This window comes from Malaclemys terrapin, chromosome 2, assembly GCF_027887155.1.
Source record: "Malaclemys terrapin pileata isolate rMalTer1 chromosome 2, rMalTer1.hap1, whole genome shotgun sequence".
In the NCBI taxonomy this organism is placed as follows: Eukaryota; Metazoa; Chordata; order Testudines; family Emydidae; genus Malaclemys; species Malaclemys terrapin.
In genome coordinates, this window is record NC_071506.1 from 75339095 (window position 1) to 75355794 (window position 16700).

The 16700-nt window shown below is 42.6% G+C and overlaps 1 protein-coding gene across 1 annotated transcript in view; it reads right to left on the bottom strand.

Annotated features, from left to right (window-relative positions):
* Positions 1–791: 791 nt before the first annotated feature.
* The window catches only part of MEP1B (meprin A subunit beta), a 37231-nt gene continuing 21322 nt past the window's right edge, over positions 792–16700 (bottom strand). Inside the window, exons 9-15 of the mRNA XM_054017572.1 lie at positions 13363–13515; positions 11187–11402; positions 6103–6564; positions 5081–5260; positions 4309–4450; positions 1923–2127; positions 792–872 (exon numbers count right to left, since the gene is read on the bottom strand). Coding sequence (XP_053873547.1) covers positions 792–872; positions 1923–2127; positions 4309–4450; positions 5081–5260; positions 6103–6564; positions 11187–11402; positions 13363–13515 — 1439 coding nt within the window. The remainder of the gene's footprint in view (positions 873–1922; positions 2128–4308; positions 4451–5080; positions 5261–6102; positions 6565–11186; positions 11403–13362; positions 13516–16700) is intronic.

The window sequence follows — 16700 nt, forward strand, 5'->3', positions numbered from 1 at the left end:
GGAAATGCCAAAACTTGAATGACTCTAGAAACACAAACAACAATTTTCAGGAACAACATTGAACAGTGTAATTTGAGTGCAGATCAAGACAAGATAAGAGACAGAAATTTTAGGGGGAAGTGAATCTTTGTCGGTATGCTGTTGGAAGACTTGTACTGCATTATTGCTGTTCTCTACATTTACAGGGTACTCCCGTGCCTTGCTATGGATGCTGGGATTAGCCAGTTCTTCATCCTTGCTGTATTTTGAGGTTTCATCTTGATCAGATTGGAATAAAGAGTTTTTTCAGTTTAAGACTACATATGTACAACTCCCTGCCTCAAGAAGACTGCCAGAGACCCTGTTTTATTCAGGATTCAGTGAAGGCCACCTGATTCGGTGATTCTGGTTTTTAAAACAGTTTTAACCTGCTCTCTTCTTTATTGTTAATTATTTTTTTATTATTTTATTATTTTAACATATTATATCAAAAACCTTTTATTTGCAAAAGGAGCGACCGTTAGACAAAGATGCTTGTCCTCCTGTGCAGAAACCCAGATGTTTTAAGATAAGCATTTAATAAAAATAGTAGAAAATGCAGTAGCAGATCAGATGTTTTAAGTTTGGGAATGACTGAGGCCAGAGAAGATGAGGACAGTTACCAGTCGGAAATCAGGTTTACACACAGCGAGAGACAGTGAAAGAGAGGGGTGTGTGTGTGTGTGTGTGTGTGTGTAAAATATAGAATCCTGGCTTCAATGGAGTCAGTGGCAAAACCGCCATTAACTTCAATGTGGTGAGGATTTCACCCATCACGACTCAATGCGTTTTCCTTCACTTTTTAGGTTAACTTTAATTGCTACTTTACACAGGGATGAGTTGGAATCAAAAAACTTTAACGGTGGATATCTGAAAAACATTTTCTTATAATAGAATGGTTTATACCTTCTGGGGAAGAGGTATACACGTTTTTTGGATGTGTAATACAGAAAGTTGGCGTGTGTGTGTGTGTGTGTGTGTGTGCGTGTGCGCGTGCACGTGTACATATGCAGCCTGCGGTAGCAAGCTGCCCAGCCTGGGTTGACAGACTCAGGCTTGCACTATTGCACTAAAAACAGCTGTATAGACAGCGCTTTGAAATTGCAGCTTGGACTCTGGAGCCCACCCCACTCCCTCAGCTAGAGCTTGGGCAGTGAAGTCTGAGCCACAACTTCAAAATGCTGTCTATACTGCTCTTTTCAGCGTGCTAGCGTGAGTCTGTCTACACAGACTGGGAGGCTTACCATTGTGGGTGTGTAGGCATACTGATACAGGTTATATAAGCAAGGGCGGCTCCAGGCACCAGCGCAGCAAGCACGAGCCTGGGATGGCAAGCCGCGGGGGGGCGACATGTCGGTCGCTGTAAGGGCGGTGGTCAGGCAGCCTTCAGCGGCGTGCCCGCAGGAGGTCCGCCGGTCCTGCGGTTTCAGCAGCAATTTGGTGGCAAGTCCGCCAAAGCCACAGGACAGGCAGACCACCCGCAGAAACCAAATCCGTGTGACCGCGGACCACCCACAGGGGTGCCACCGAAGCCCGCCTTACTGCCGTGCTTGGGGTGGCAAAAAACATAGAGCCGCCCATGTATATAAGCAACTGGCATTAGATGCAGGGATTGGATTTAGATAATACTATTTAGAGTGGAGGAAAGGAAGTACTTCAGATAAATGGATTGAAACCTTGCCACCTTGTTTAGTAAGTTACAGGCTTTTTATTTTATCTTTTTTAAGTATCAAGCCAGAGTGTCTTGGACATCTTCTTTTTTCCCTGACATTTGTTCAGCTCCTGTTCATTTAAGTTCACTTTTCTTAATGTAACTATATCACCTATTCAGCACACAATTATTTTGCGAAAAAGTCTTGTTTAGAAAGTACCCGAATCTTTTAACTAAAAAGACAAATACTTACGTTTTCTAAAATCCAAGCTTCTTTGTTGTTTATCATTTTTTGGTGGTATTTCTTCCTCATGCAACATATACTTATAATAGTGACAAGTAGCATAATGACAAATACAGCAATTGTCGAAGAAACAGCTATTATAATATTTTCTTTAGTTGAGCCTCTCTTCTCACACTTTTCTCCCATATACCACCAGTCATCACCTGCTGGACATCTATAAAATAAGAGCAACACCTATTCAACAGCTAACAAAAATTAAAGAAAGATACAGTTCTGTAAACTGTAGGTTCGTTATTAGTATACACTAAACCTTCATGATGCAATCTAACTCTGAATTAAAGTTGCTCTATGGGGTATTCCCATCGGTACATACACACTACTTGAGCTGCCACCTTGATGCTGTTGCCCTTTGCTATCCTGTTCCAAATGGAGCCACTCTAGTTGACAGCCTTCTAGGGAAAGTCTAAAGGCCAGACTGGTTGATCATTCTGATTACTTTAGCAGTTGTCTTGATTGTATGTGGCCCTATTAAAAAAAAACAACCCACCACTGAAAAGGCACCATCTATGAGGAGAATTCAGTGTCCTTGGACCTCTCTTCCCTCTGGCTGCTGTTTAAGCTCTTCTTTTCCCCCTTGAACTGATGGCATTCCTGGTAATACAAAATTAATTTTCTACTCCGGGAAACTGGTGCTACTACCAGCAGAGCTGTTATTTGGTTTGCCGGTGTTACTGTTAATTCATCGTACTGACCTGCTGCAGTTCTGCCCCCCTGCCATGCTCATCTCCTCTCTGTTGCACTTCTGTTGCCTTCAGCCAATCACTTCAAAAGAGTGTGTGGATGGCAGCAGAGGGTTATCAACAAAAGCAGCTCAACCAACTCACCTGGTGGAACCATCCAGATGCCTTACGCTATCCTTACAATTCAAAAGAACTCAATTAGCATGTTCTAGCAACCCTCTTCTTCTGCACCCTCACCTCTTCCTCTCTCCCTCATTATCAATTAATCTCATCTATCAATTTTTAAACTGGAAGACAATCAGGACAGGAACTATGGGCCAAATTCTCAGGTCTGACCAAGTAGAGTTTGGCACGGGAGCTGGGGCCAAGGAAGCAAAGTACCCCAATTCTGTGGTTGGCTCAACTGAAGATGCTTCAGTCATGTCCCCTTTCCTTGGCCAGGCCTTCTCACCCAGTAGCTGGGTGGGATGTTGGTGTAGGGCTGCCACTTGGGGATTTTCCTTATGCTCGGGCAACTCCAAAAGAAATTGGTAAGACTCAAACAGAGCTGGACAAATTCCACCAAAAAGTTGAAATTGCCTTCTGTTCTAAAGAACTACTTCCTTCTCCTTAGCCAGGGCTGCTGTTGTCCCCAGGAAATATAAGTTCTGGCACATGGAGCAGGTGCTCCTGAGTTCTTTATTGAAAAATATTACTGTAAATTTATAATACTACTGAGTTTACAACTGCCACCTTCCTTCTAATCCATAAGCCTGGCAGCCCTGTAGGCTGCAGTTTGTGGCTGTCTGGCCCCTTTAAACTCCCTATTAAATTATGGCCACAGTTCTAGAAAAGGATCCACTTGCATCGAAACTATGAGCTTACATGAAGTGCATTGGCTTCAATGAGATTTTGCATGATCAGGGCTTAAATTAAAAGTTTCATGCATTTGGCCTTCAGAATTCTACCTCACAGAAGTCTCAAGGTGTGCATGCTCTGGCATGACATTGCTGTACTACTAAGCAACTGAAAGGATGATGATACTGAGATCTGGAACAATGTTAACCAATCAGATTGCATATATAAATGAATCCACCTTGCTTAGCTGTAATAAATTACATAAATGCTGCTATTCACATCCTTGAAGGCAAAAACCTAGTTTAGTCATCAAGCTTCATGTCCCCTTTAGTTTCAAAGGCAAACAGTTACACTTTTGAAATTCAGAGCCATAATCAGGACCACCTGATATTTCTGAAGAAACTGTTCAGAATGCATGTAATAATACATATGTTGACTTCTTGTTTCAAAAATATCAATTCCCTTGAGATTACATTTAACTTCTGTTTCATCTCCATTAATATTTAACTCTCAGATTAGGATGAGGTAATAATTATGACAACACATTAACGAATCTATTAAAAATAAATATAAATTAAAATAAATTAAAACAGAATACTTTAAAATAGGAAAAGGCTGAGACTGGGAAAAGCTGTATTGCCCAATCTGGTCACAAATTTAGTCACCTGGATTTGTGATGTTGGAAATTCACTGTATTAAAACCTGCCAGTCTTCTCCGAGGGTAAAAAGTTTAGTTTATTTTCTTGAATAACAAACTCTACTACATGTTTTTTTTTCTGATCATAAAATTAATCTTGGGATTGAATTAAGTCAGTTACCTGCACACTGGTTTTTCATCTACGACAATGGCGATACCACCATTTACACAGAAATTTGGAGTTGCTGTCACTGGTACTGTTGTGGGACTGGTGGTGGTGGTGACTGAAATGTTTTGTTCAGTTGATATCAGATGTGAGATATCTAAAGGAAAAAAAAATGCACGAGGTTTTCATGCCATACTATTTTTTAATAGACCAGCTATAAGACTTTTCCATTACCCTGTTTTTGAAACTCTCTGATTTTCTGCAGATGGACATATTTCCCTACATGAAAATGAGAATACATAACACACACAAGTTTGCATTACTGATGAATTCTAAAAGTGAGTAGCAATAATCCACTGGCTGTGACACATCCTAAGCAATTTTCAGCTGTTATAAATAAATAACTGGTATTTTCACCTTTCAGCAGCATGAAATTCCTCTGCCATGTTTTACAGTTTACATTCAGAAACAGATAAGAGACCAGAAGTGGTCTAGCTAAGAAATTTTGTATAGGAATAACATCACATATTGTATACTTAGATTTTTAACCTAGTAATGAGCTAGGTAGATGATTATACAGTGAATATAGCTATCCATACATTTAGTCAAGCACATGATTAACTTTAAATACATGAGTAGGCCTGCTGATTGCCAGGCTACTCATGCATAAAATTAATCATGTGCATATATGTTTGTAGGACTGCAGCCTTATCTAGTACTAAAAACATCATATGCTTACTGCATTATAAAGAGTAACTTTATATAGCTACCATCAATGCTTACATACCTTCCATTGTTAAAAGAATGTAAACACCATCTTCTTTAATGAAGTTGAGGCTTCTAAGCCTTTCATGAGTTAGAAATCCACTAGTTCCACGTCCTGGCCCTCTCATGAATTGAGTCCCATTAGCGAAATTAGCAGGCGATCCTACTTTGTCTGGCCTGTCCCAAAAATAAGATGAGGAATCTGCAAGGGGGAAAAAGATGTGTGTGTCCTGCATATTTAAACAGGAAATTACTCAAAACTCAGATAAGGAGTTATATTGGTTGTAGGATTATATAAATTACTGTCTCTCTCCCCACCATGCTTCCCGGGCCTGAGAATCAACTCAAGTGCGATGTGTCCCTCAGGAGGCTATATCAAGAAAGTCTTCTGGTGGTTTGCTAAATAGATTTTTATCTTGCGATAGGAGCAGAGGAACATGAGGCCTATTCTCTGTGTCATGCAAAAAAACTGTTGTGGAATCTTTTTTTGGAATAAAGTTGGAAGAAAAATTGATAACACCGGATTAATTTTTAAAATGCATTAGTTTGGTGGTTCTCAAAGTGAAGCATTTGCTGGTAGGTTTCAGAGTAGCAGCTGTGTTAGTCTGTATCTGCAAAAAGAACAGGAGTACTTGTGGCACCTTAGAGACTAACAAATTTATTTGAGCATAAGCTTTCGTGGGCTACAGCCAACTTCATCAGATGCATAGAATGGAACATACAGTGAGGAGATAGATATACATACAGAGAACATGCAAAAAAAATGTGTGTGTCCTGAAGAATAAATATAAAGGATGCCACCCAAGGCCCCTGCTCAACCCTATTATCCTGCTCTGGGACACACAATTCCCCTATGTCACTGCTTCCTTCCATTGCACCAAATTCCCTACTAATGTAAATAGGTGAAACTCCATTGAAGACAATGGAGCTGCACCTAATTGTACCAGGAAAGAATTTGACCCATTGTCTTTTTGTTCTTTTCTTACAAAAGCAAGACAATGTGTTGGATAAACAAGACATTGTAGTCATCAGTTTTTAACTAACCTGTTAATACAGATAGATCTGTTGTTACACTTCTTTGATTTGACATGCGTTGACGAATATCGGGATTTTGATCCAACAGCATCATAGTAGCTTGTTGCCATTCACAAGGCCACTGCAGATGATCATCATTTACTCCAGAGATTAAGTGCAAATATATCGCTAAGTTAAATGGGTTGTCATTGATACCATTCACATACAAGCCAACCTGAAAAGCATATCCTTTACTAGAGTAAAAAGGCGGACTGTATATTTTTCTCCCTGCAGGACTTGTATTGAGGAGATGTGTGAAATTTCGTATATGCCAGACATGATGGGGACACTGTGTTTCTGAAAGGTTAATGTCATCAATAGAGAGGCCTCCATTTGATGAACCATTTCCTTTTACGCCTTCAAATACAATCCTGAATTTCCTTGTGGCCGTCAAAGGAACATGGTAAAGCTGCCAATAATCCAGAGGTGAACCTGAAAAAGATGGCAAACAAAGCAGTCAAATGCTGTACAGTATTCAGGACCTGTTACGACATTACACAAAAATTTATTAATTCCACTAGAGTTGAGGTTGTGTCAATATCTCTCTTATAAACGCTGCTTATCATGAAATTTAAATATGCGTGCAGGAGCACATTCTTTTCCCTTCTAATTTTCTAACATATGTTTAGTTCTTTAACACGCATAATATTTATGAATTTAATAGTGGGAAAAAGTTATTGTTCTTGGAGATTTCTTTTTCTTGATTATATATTTTCCAAAGAATTTGGCAGTGAGCTAATCCAAATGTTGTGATAACTGGACATGCACAAAATATTACCTAGTATCTCTGTAACAAACCTCTCCTAAACAAAATAATCCACCTCTACCATCACCAAAACACAGCCCATGCACATAAACAGCTGCATATCTCAAGAACAGAAAAGGATGGATTTATTTTAAATCAGATCTATTTAAATTACCGATTTTAATCATGATGTAAATCAGCAAGCAAGAAACCTTGATTTAAATACATTTTATTTTTGTTTTGCCTTTGTACCATTTAATTATTTTCCTAAAGAAAGACTGATTCTCATTGGTTGGTAACCATTAAAACATGTTGATTTGCAACTAAATATAACTTTTGCACTAAATTTGGTGCTTCTTTTTCCTAACCAGGAGAATATGCTATAGCTGTACATATTTATTTAAGCAGTTATATAGCTTAATTTATACATAGTCAGATTCTTAATTTTTACATTTTTATATTAGAAAATGGTGAATGATGCATTTCTTGTTTACTAGATTAATTTTTACTTGTGATTTGTGATAGATCAAGCTCTATTTGTATGGAAATTCAAATAAATTAAAATGCACAAGAGCAGCATTTTAATTTTTTTATTAAATAAAAAATAGCTGTGTGTACCTTTAAATATTCTAGATGCATAAAGAAAAAAAGTTTATCAAACATTTTGTATTGAAAACTACCTGATTTATTAAGCAAAGGAAATATTATCTGTATTCAGTGAATTGAATGGATTATTTCCTATCACCATGTTCTCCAGGATTTTGGAACTAGCAGATCTCATCCTCTCACACCTGTTTGCTTGATTGCCAACTGCTTTCTTAACTTTGAATTAATTAATCATTGAACTGCACCAGTTGAATAAACTGAAATGCAGAAAATATTCTCTGCAGCTGCAGAAGAGACTACTGCTATCAAACTCTGGTTTAGCATGTCAACAAACTGGTTCCAGGTGCTTAGCCAGTGACTTCCACCAATTCAGTGGTTTGACTTCCTTTAAAACTTGGCAGCAAATGTGTACTGCTTAAAGGTTGTTTTTTTTGTTTGTGTGTATTTAGTTTAAATGATTAATAGATAATAAATTTAGGCCTTAACATAGGTTTTCAATTTCAAATTTAATTTTAAATAGCTTTGTTTAAAAAAAAAAAACTGTACTTAATATACATTTTTAAAAAAATCTGATTTAAATATTTTTTTTAAAATCCATTGACTTATCCACCCTGTACTGCAACCAAATATCCATGAGACAGATTTCAAGAAGTAGGCTGAAGTATATAGAGAGTAAACTTTCTGTCAGGATAGGTTTAGTGAGAGTTAGGGGTTCCATTTAAATTAACCTGAGGTCTATACAGGCCCTGAGAAGCCCTGATACTCGTTTGTAGGAGAGGAATCTGATAGTGTATGGGGATGCCAAGAGCACCAGAGCAACTAGCAGGTGAGGTTCATGAGGCAATCAAGCACGCAAGAAAAAAAGGCATAGAGGACTTGATATTTGCTACAGGGAAGACCTTGCAAGCAAACAGGTCCAATTAGATGTAGGCTATGTCTACACTATGCAGACTATACCCACATAACCATGTCAACATAACTATGCTGGCATAACCCTGTAGTCAAAGCCTGCATTGACAGTTTTTTTCTGTTAGTGTGGGAATACCGCCTCCCTAAATGATTGATAGCTACTATTCTTTCCTCAACATAGCTGCATCTACACTGGGGGGAAGGGGACGGTTAGATCGGCATAGCTATGTCCATGGATGTGTGGTGTTTTTCACACCCTTGGTCAACATAGCTATATTGACTAACTTTTAAGTGTAGAACAAGCCTCAGTTGTAAAGGGGAACAAGTCTATTTATTATTATTTAGTATTTATTATTCTTTAGTCTAAAAGAGTAAGCATATGGATAACTGGGTAGTCTATGTATAATTATTATGCATTTACCTTTTCTAATGAGATCTGCTCTGACTTATTAACAATGACAAAAAGTCTTGTGCCTGATCCAAAACCTGATGAATCAATGAAAAAACTTCTGTAGATTTCAATGCATTTTAATTAGTCCTTATATGGGAAATACACTATTGTAGACTGGTCTTGTAAACCTGGAGATTGGTGAGGGTTGTATCAGTTTTAAAGTTTATTATATGTTCAAAAAAGAGGGAGGAAAGAAACAGGAAAGCAACTTGCATATTGAGTAAATTTTTCAAAAGTGCCCAAGTGACTAAGCCCTGTTGATTTCCAGTAGGAGTTAGGTGTCTAAATCACTTAAAACTTTTTTACAGTTGAAAGCTCACAGAATATATCATGCTACGTGTCAACTGCAAATTATGATATGTTATTCACATACTTCTGTGAAGTTAGTCCAAATACTGTTAAATAAATGTCTGGAAATATTTTTTTCCAATTTGATAAGATCCCTCAGACCAGGGCACTAGGCTAATCTTTTAAAGTCACTCCGACTTTTCCATGTTTGTAATATTAATATCTTAACTATTAACATTAATTTGCTCTGCAACTTTTTATGTTGTCTAAGACACATCTACCTGCTGTGACGTTGCACCCCATAAGGCTTTATGGAATATGCTTATGAATGTGTATGTGACATAACTGGAATATGTTTTATGCTACCTATGCCATGTAACATATCTATGTAAAGGTAATGATCTACTGAATCTATTCATCCCATTTGTAAGCATGTGTCATTGTTGTATTCGAAGTTATGAATATTGGCTGTGTAAGTGCTTGATTTCTAAGTAGCCTTAGTAAAGCATTTCGTCAGCTTCCTGAGAAAGGAATGTGCAAGTTAAGTGCCCAATCAAGAAGCACTTAACGGACAATGGATCCTGGAAGGCTCCAATCCACATAAGAAGTCTACTTGAGGATGTTCAAGGCAGCAGGTGAACCATGGTTGCTACCTGTAAGTTCTGAGTCATGCATGGACATGTGACTTGCCCATGTGACTCCAAAACTCCATCTTGGAGCTGGACTTTGCATAGAAGAGAGGAGGGGGTCTCCACCCACAAGAGAAAGTCTATTCAAACCCCTGGGAGACCCCTCCATTTTGTCTTCAGCTGGCTCCACCCCCAAGGATACCTGAGAGAAACTGGAACAAAAGACAGTAACTACTACAGGGGGTGTGAATGATTGCTGGACCCAGACTAGAAGGAGGCTAGTCTGTAAAAGGAAGCTTACTGGAACACCTCTGAAGGTGAGATTTTATCTGTATTCAGTTTGCTTACTGTATTAGACATAGAGTTGCGTGTTCTACTTTATTTTGCTTGGTAATTAATACCTGGGGGAGGGGGGGGCAAATCAGCTGTGTGTACCTATCAGTGTTATAGAGGGCAAACAATTTATGAGTTTACCCTGTATTATACCCTATATACAGGGTAAACTCATAAATTATTTTCCCTCTATAACACTGATAGAGAGGTATGCACAGGTGATTGCCCCCCCCCCCCAGGTATTAATACATGCTCTGGGTTAATTAATAACTAAAAAGTGATTTTATTAAATACAGAAAGTAGGATTTAAGTGGTTCCAAGTAGTAACAGACAGAACAAAGTGAATTACCAAGCAAAGTAGAGTTGCATGTTCTACTTTATGTCTAATACAGTAAGCAAACTGAATACAGATAAAACCTCACCCTCAGAGGTGTTCCAGTAAGCTTACAGTAATCTTTGTACAGGATAAAACAGATTTATTTAGGGTTTGGACCCCATTGGGAGTTGAGCATCTGAGTGTTAAAGACAGGAACACTTCTTAACCTGCTTTCAATTAAGCCTACAGCTGTTAGGGGACATGGTTCAGACTTGGGTCTGGGTTTGCAGCAGGCTAGCGAGTTTGGCTCAAACCAGGCAGGGCACTGAAGTCTCAAGCTGCCAGGGCAGGAAAGCAGGGGCAAAAGTAGTCTTGGTACATCAGTTGGCAGTTCCTAAGGGGTTTCTGTGATCCAACCCATCACACCTGCAATTTCAGATCAGTTACCATGAATGCTTGTGGATCTTTAGCTATGTTAGGTGAGAGAACCATATTGATGATAAGTGCAAGTCAGTTGTAGTACCGACTATATTACTGGAAAATGACTGACTGAGGTTGCATCACATATTATATCCTCAGCTAATAGAATCACTGCAATAACAAGAGAGAAGAAAGCAAATAATGAAACTACAGAGGACAGGAGTTAAAAAATAAACAATGATAAAGGAAAAATGCCACTTCACTATAGTATGCTTTTCCCTCCCAGCAGTCTGTTAAGCGTATTGAATATATATCCAACCAGAAGGAACACATTTATAAAGCAACTTTATTTCATACCTTGTATCCTTTCAATGAGTCTTAAACCACTAGTGGAGCTGTCTAAAGCATACTCCCTGACTAAGATGTTCAGCTTATCACTTTCATGACCACTGTTGTAATAATAGAATTGTAAGCACTGAAATCCTCTTTTGGGATACAGAATTCGGCTCTCCAGGGTAGCTGTGTTTCCCACGCTGCCAGCACTGGTATTAAAATGCATGAAGTACCCAGTATCTGTCAAAGGTTCATGAGAAATGCAAAAGAAAAAGAAAGTAGAGTTTTTTGGTTACACTTTTATTAATATTATTTAACATTACATTGTGATAATGCATAGGGGACTCAGCATGTTAGGCCCATTATAACTGTAGTAAATGATTGTCCCTACCTCAAAGACCTTAGAGTCTCTGGGGATACAGTATTGGAGTAAAGAGAATTTTTCTCTTTTGCTGGCTATTTTCCCCATTTGCCTGTCTCTTATTATCCATGTTCCAAAGCATAGGCTTTTCGGGTCTAGCCATTTAGGGACATAGGACTCAGGAGCGGATTTACCATGAAACAAGCCGTTTGGTAGCATGGGGCCCCTGATGACAGGGGGCCCCCAAAATGCAGGACAAATCTCATCTGACAATCTTCCCCCGAGTCCCGGCAGGCGGCGCAGCAGGGCTCAGGCAGACAGGCTGCCTGCATGCTGTGGCCCATGGCCCTATGCTGCTCCTAGAAGCAGCCGGCTGCTGGCATGTCTCTGCACTCCCCTGGTGGGGGAGGGCGGCTCCATGTGCTGCCCCTGCCCTGGGCGGCGCATGGAAACCTGCTGCCCTGCTGCCCTCCTCCCCCCAAGGGGCACGCAGAGATGTGCCAGCAGCAGGGATAAGGCGGCTCCCTGCCCACTCTGCCTCCCTCCCTCCATGCCGCGCTGCTCCCCGAAGCGGCCGGCTTGTCCCTGTGGCGCCCTGAGTGACGACTCTGCAGCTCTCATTGGCCAGGAACTGTGCCTGCGGGTAGCGATGCGTGGAAATCCCCTGTCCCCCCTGCCTAGGAGCTGCTGCCGGAGGAGTGTGTGTGCTGGTCGTTTTGGGAGCTGCGCCGCCCAAGGTAAGCGCTGCCCCCTCCTGCACCCCAGCCCAGAGCCCGCTCCCTGCACCAAACTTCCTCCCAGAGCCCAATCCCTAACCCCTCCCACACCCAAACCCCTTGCCCCAGCCCAGAGCCTGCACCCAACCTTCGTCCCTGAGCCTGCACCCCTCACCCCCCTCCCACACTCCAACCTTCTGCCCCAGCCCAACCCCCACACCCAACATCCAAACTCCCTCCCAGAGCCCAACCCCCGCACTTCCTCCTTCACCCCAACCCTCTGCCCCAGTCAAGATACCTCCCTTTATTTTCATTTACTTCCCGTTATAGAAGGAGGATGAAGAAAAAAAGAATGAAAACAGGGAGGGGGGGGGGAGAAGAGATAAGAAAGAATGTTCTTTTTCTTGGGTGGGTCCTGGGGGTGGGCCCTGAAAGTGAAGCTGTGCACAGGGCCCCACTAACTCTAAATCCGCCACAAATAGGACTGCAAGGGCCCTCCTGATCTCTGAGTCTAGTCCCCTGCTATCTCAGGCAACCCCGTCATAGATCCCATTAATAAACTATCAAGCTCTATCTTAAAACTAGTCAATTTGTTTGCCCCAATGACTCCTTTCCAGATGGCCCATTATTTGCTTGCATACACTACCTGGAGAGTTGGCTGATGCTGTTGAATCAAAACTCATGATGTTTGTTTTGGCAGGCTCAAAACAATCAATTTTTATTCCCAATGAACTGTTTGCCCAACCCAAATAATATATATTCTCAAATCTCAACCCTTTCCAAAATTACTGCTGAGCAGATAATCACAAACAAGAATTTATGGTAATAGCTGAAATATTTTTCATATATCTGAACTACCATGGTTTGTAAATCTTTTTTTAAGCCAGTTAATACACCTTGTATAGTTCTCTTGTTTTATTACTATACCAAAGGCCAGAAAGCAGAGGAAAGAGATTAGAACTTTCAACCTTCATTAATATCTACAGCAAAAATGACACGTGTCCCTGATAATTTTATACTGCTTGGTTAAAAATTCATCCTCAGGTGAACTCTGAAGAGATCAAAGTCACAATTCTGCCCTAGCAGAAAACATTGTCAAGAGATAAGAATTCCTTGACATTACCTTTGCAGTGTCCCATATTGGTATGATCAGTGTGTGGGCCAGCAGGTACCTGAGACACACGCTGCCAGTCACTGTTATCTTCTGAACTTTGAATCATGCCACAAACATTTTCAAGTTCAAAACTGCATGTGTCCATAAAGCTTAGTGAGGAGGCTGCAAGATACAAAAGGAAGTAAGTGGTACATCTGAATTCTAGTCTTCCAAAGCTGGTGTCAGAGAAAATACTAAGACATTAGGCTCCTATGGAATCCTATGCATCCACCAATCCCATCAAAGTCAATATGAGTTGCATGTTTAGCACTTCACATGAGTGGGCCTTTAATTAGCTGTGACAGACTGGAGTGGGAATGACTAATGTAAAGTTTGGGTTCTTTTTCAGCAATCGTGAACATCAAGTGACTCCATCGTATCTGAGAGATCCATTAATCATCTTCTGCATCTCTTAAGTATTGTATTTATATTGTGCAATAGACAGTTGTTTATAAAAATGATAGCCCAGATCCTCCAGTCCTTACTCAATCAAAATGACGATGGACTCTCCTTCCCCTTCAGATCGCCATCTCCTCCAGTTATCCCAGGCATGGCCACTGGTTTTACCAAAATTTCCCTGATGAATTGGTTAGACTACTAATTTTGGAATATCAGTTGAATGTAACACTAAAGAGCAGTATGGAGGACATGATTTAGCTGGGATTTTTAAAAAATGTAACACAAAAACCTGTTTTCATTTGAAACCTATGATTGCATCAGCCCGTGGAAATTTTGAAAGTTTTGTCTGTCTCATATAAAAATAAACTAAAACCATACTGAGTGAATGCACAACACATGGTTTAATAATAAATATTAAGCAGACTGTAAGGGAAAGTACAGGCCAGATTTAGGTCTCTGTCTAAGCTAGGAGAGAGACTGGTTGAAATCCTGGCCCTGATTAAATCAATAGCAAAACACACATAGACTTCAATAGGCCTATGATTTCTCCCACTGAGTGGATGTGAATGGAGATAAGGATAAGAGATATAGAATGGCACATATGTAGTGAAAAAATAATAAGATGTGGGGAAAAGACAAAGAAAGGGGTGGTATACAATTTACAAAAGGGGAAACGGTCAGAGTTGCAAGAGATTAGGGGAGGACCCAGCTATAATCCCAATTCAACAAAGAATTTAAGGACACTGTGACTGGGCAGAATGGCCACGCACTGGTAGAGCAGGGGTTAACCCTTCGTTCCTATCAGAGGAAGCCACACCCCAGAAGCTCTGCTGGGCATGCTCCAACTGGAGAACAGATATAAAAGCTTGCAGATCAGCTCAGTCTGGGCTGACTGCTGGAGGAGGAGGACGCACGCTGCTAGCTCCTGCAGAGGGAGGGCCTGTGAGCCAGGATCCGGGAGTCAGTCAAGCCGAGGCACTACCTGAGACCCCGACGGAGGACCCCCGCTGCAGACAAACTGGTATTCACAGTAGGAAATGACCCAGGGGAACTATAGAGATAAATGGTGTTAAAGCTGTATTGACGCTCGACACGTTGCGGGCAGATCCCCGCCGAGCGAGTGGCAAGGAAAGCTTGCCACTACCAGGGCCCTGGGTTGGGGCTCGGTGGAGAGGGAGGGTCTGAGTCCCCCTACCCCCTCACCCCAAACTGTGAGGGATCTTATATGGACTCTGGCCACAAGGCCGTGCTACCCTGCTTGAAAGGGAGGTTATATGGGCTCTGGCCGCTAGGCCGCACTACCCTGCTCGAAAGGGAGGTTATATGGACTCTGGCCGCTAGGCCGCACTACCCTGCTCCAAAGGGAGGTTATATGGACTCTGGCCGCTAGGCTGCGCTACTGCTCCAGACAGGGGGACAGTAGAGAGGGAGGTCAAAAGGCCATAACAGGCCGCCCGCAGAGGGGCAGCCACAAGGACTGGAGAGTGGTGAGGCGTCAACACCCCATCCTACCCCTGCCACAAGGGGGTGCTGTGGTGCCAGGCCCACCACAACTTGTGGAGAATGTGGGCATCGATCAGGGCCTGAGACAAGGATCCAGATGCCCAGAATAGACCCCGAGAAGCTTTTGAAATGGCTGCTGGAGAACCAGCAGCAGCAGGTGGTGCAACAGCAGGAGCAGCAAGTGCAGTTGCTCCAGCAGTTAGCAGAACAACAACAGTTGCAAGTGGTGCGGCAGCAAGAGCAGCAGCAACAGCTAATTCGAGAGCTGACAGACCAACAACAGGCTAACCAGGAGCGACTGGTTCAGCAGATGGCGACACTGATAGGACAGGCACCGGGTCCTCCCCTAGGCGCCGCAGGGGGCAGCGCCAGTAAGGGGCTTGGAGGACGACCAGTGCACTTAACAAAGATGGGGCCGGGAGATGACCCTGAGGCCTTCCTGGTGACTTTTGAGCAGGTTGCAACTGCCGTACGGTGGCCCCCGGCACATTGGGCCACTATTCTAGCACCCTACCTGATGGGCCCAGCTCAAGCTGCCTACCGTAACCTCGATCCACATGATGCACTGGACTATTTGAAGGTCAAGGCTGCTGTCTTTGACCAAACGGGCGTCAGCCTGGAAACCTACCGCCAGCGACTCCATAGAGAACGGTACACGCGGGGAGCCAGATCATGAGCCGTGGCCTAGTGAATCCGCGACCTCTGTTGGAGGTAGCTAGAACCAGAAAGACGGATGAGTGTTCAGGTAGCTGAAGCTGTGGCACTAGAACAGTTCCTGCAGACCCTTCCCACCGGGGAGAAAGAATGGGTGCAAAGACACTGCCCCAGGACCCTCACAGAGGCGACCTCCCTAGTGGAGGATTACCTGGCAGCAGAGGGAGAACTGAAGACCAGCCCCAAAGGGGGGGGGTCAGGGGAGTGGAACCTGTAAGGTGGACGGGGGAGGCCCCCGTCGATATGCCCAGCCATCAGAGACACACACGAGCCACAGCGCCAAGGACCCATCCGGATCGGACCTCATAAGAAGTCAAGACGACATGCCGGGGTGGCAGAGCAGCCCCCGCCACACCCCGACCGAAGAAGGGAAGCGGGACCAGTGCCACGAGTGCAGATAGGTAGGGCACTTCTGGAGGGAGTGCCCATACATGGATTGTAACTATGGACAGGTGTGGCCCAGACCTGGGAGCTGGGGAAGATAGTTATACCGGTGAAAGTAGATGGGACGTCTACCTGGGCCTTGGTGGACTCGGGGTGTAGCCAGACGGTCATCCGGGCTGGGCTGATAAAGCCCTCTGGCCCCACCGGGGCCCCCATCAACCTGCAGTGTATTCACGGGGATGTGAAGCCATACCCCACCATCTGGGTGCAGCTCGAGGCTGCTCAGCCCCGAGTGCGGTGTCTAGTTG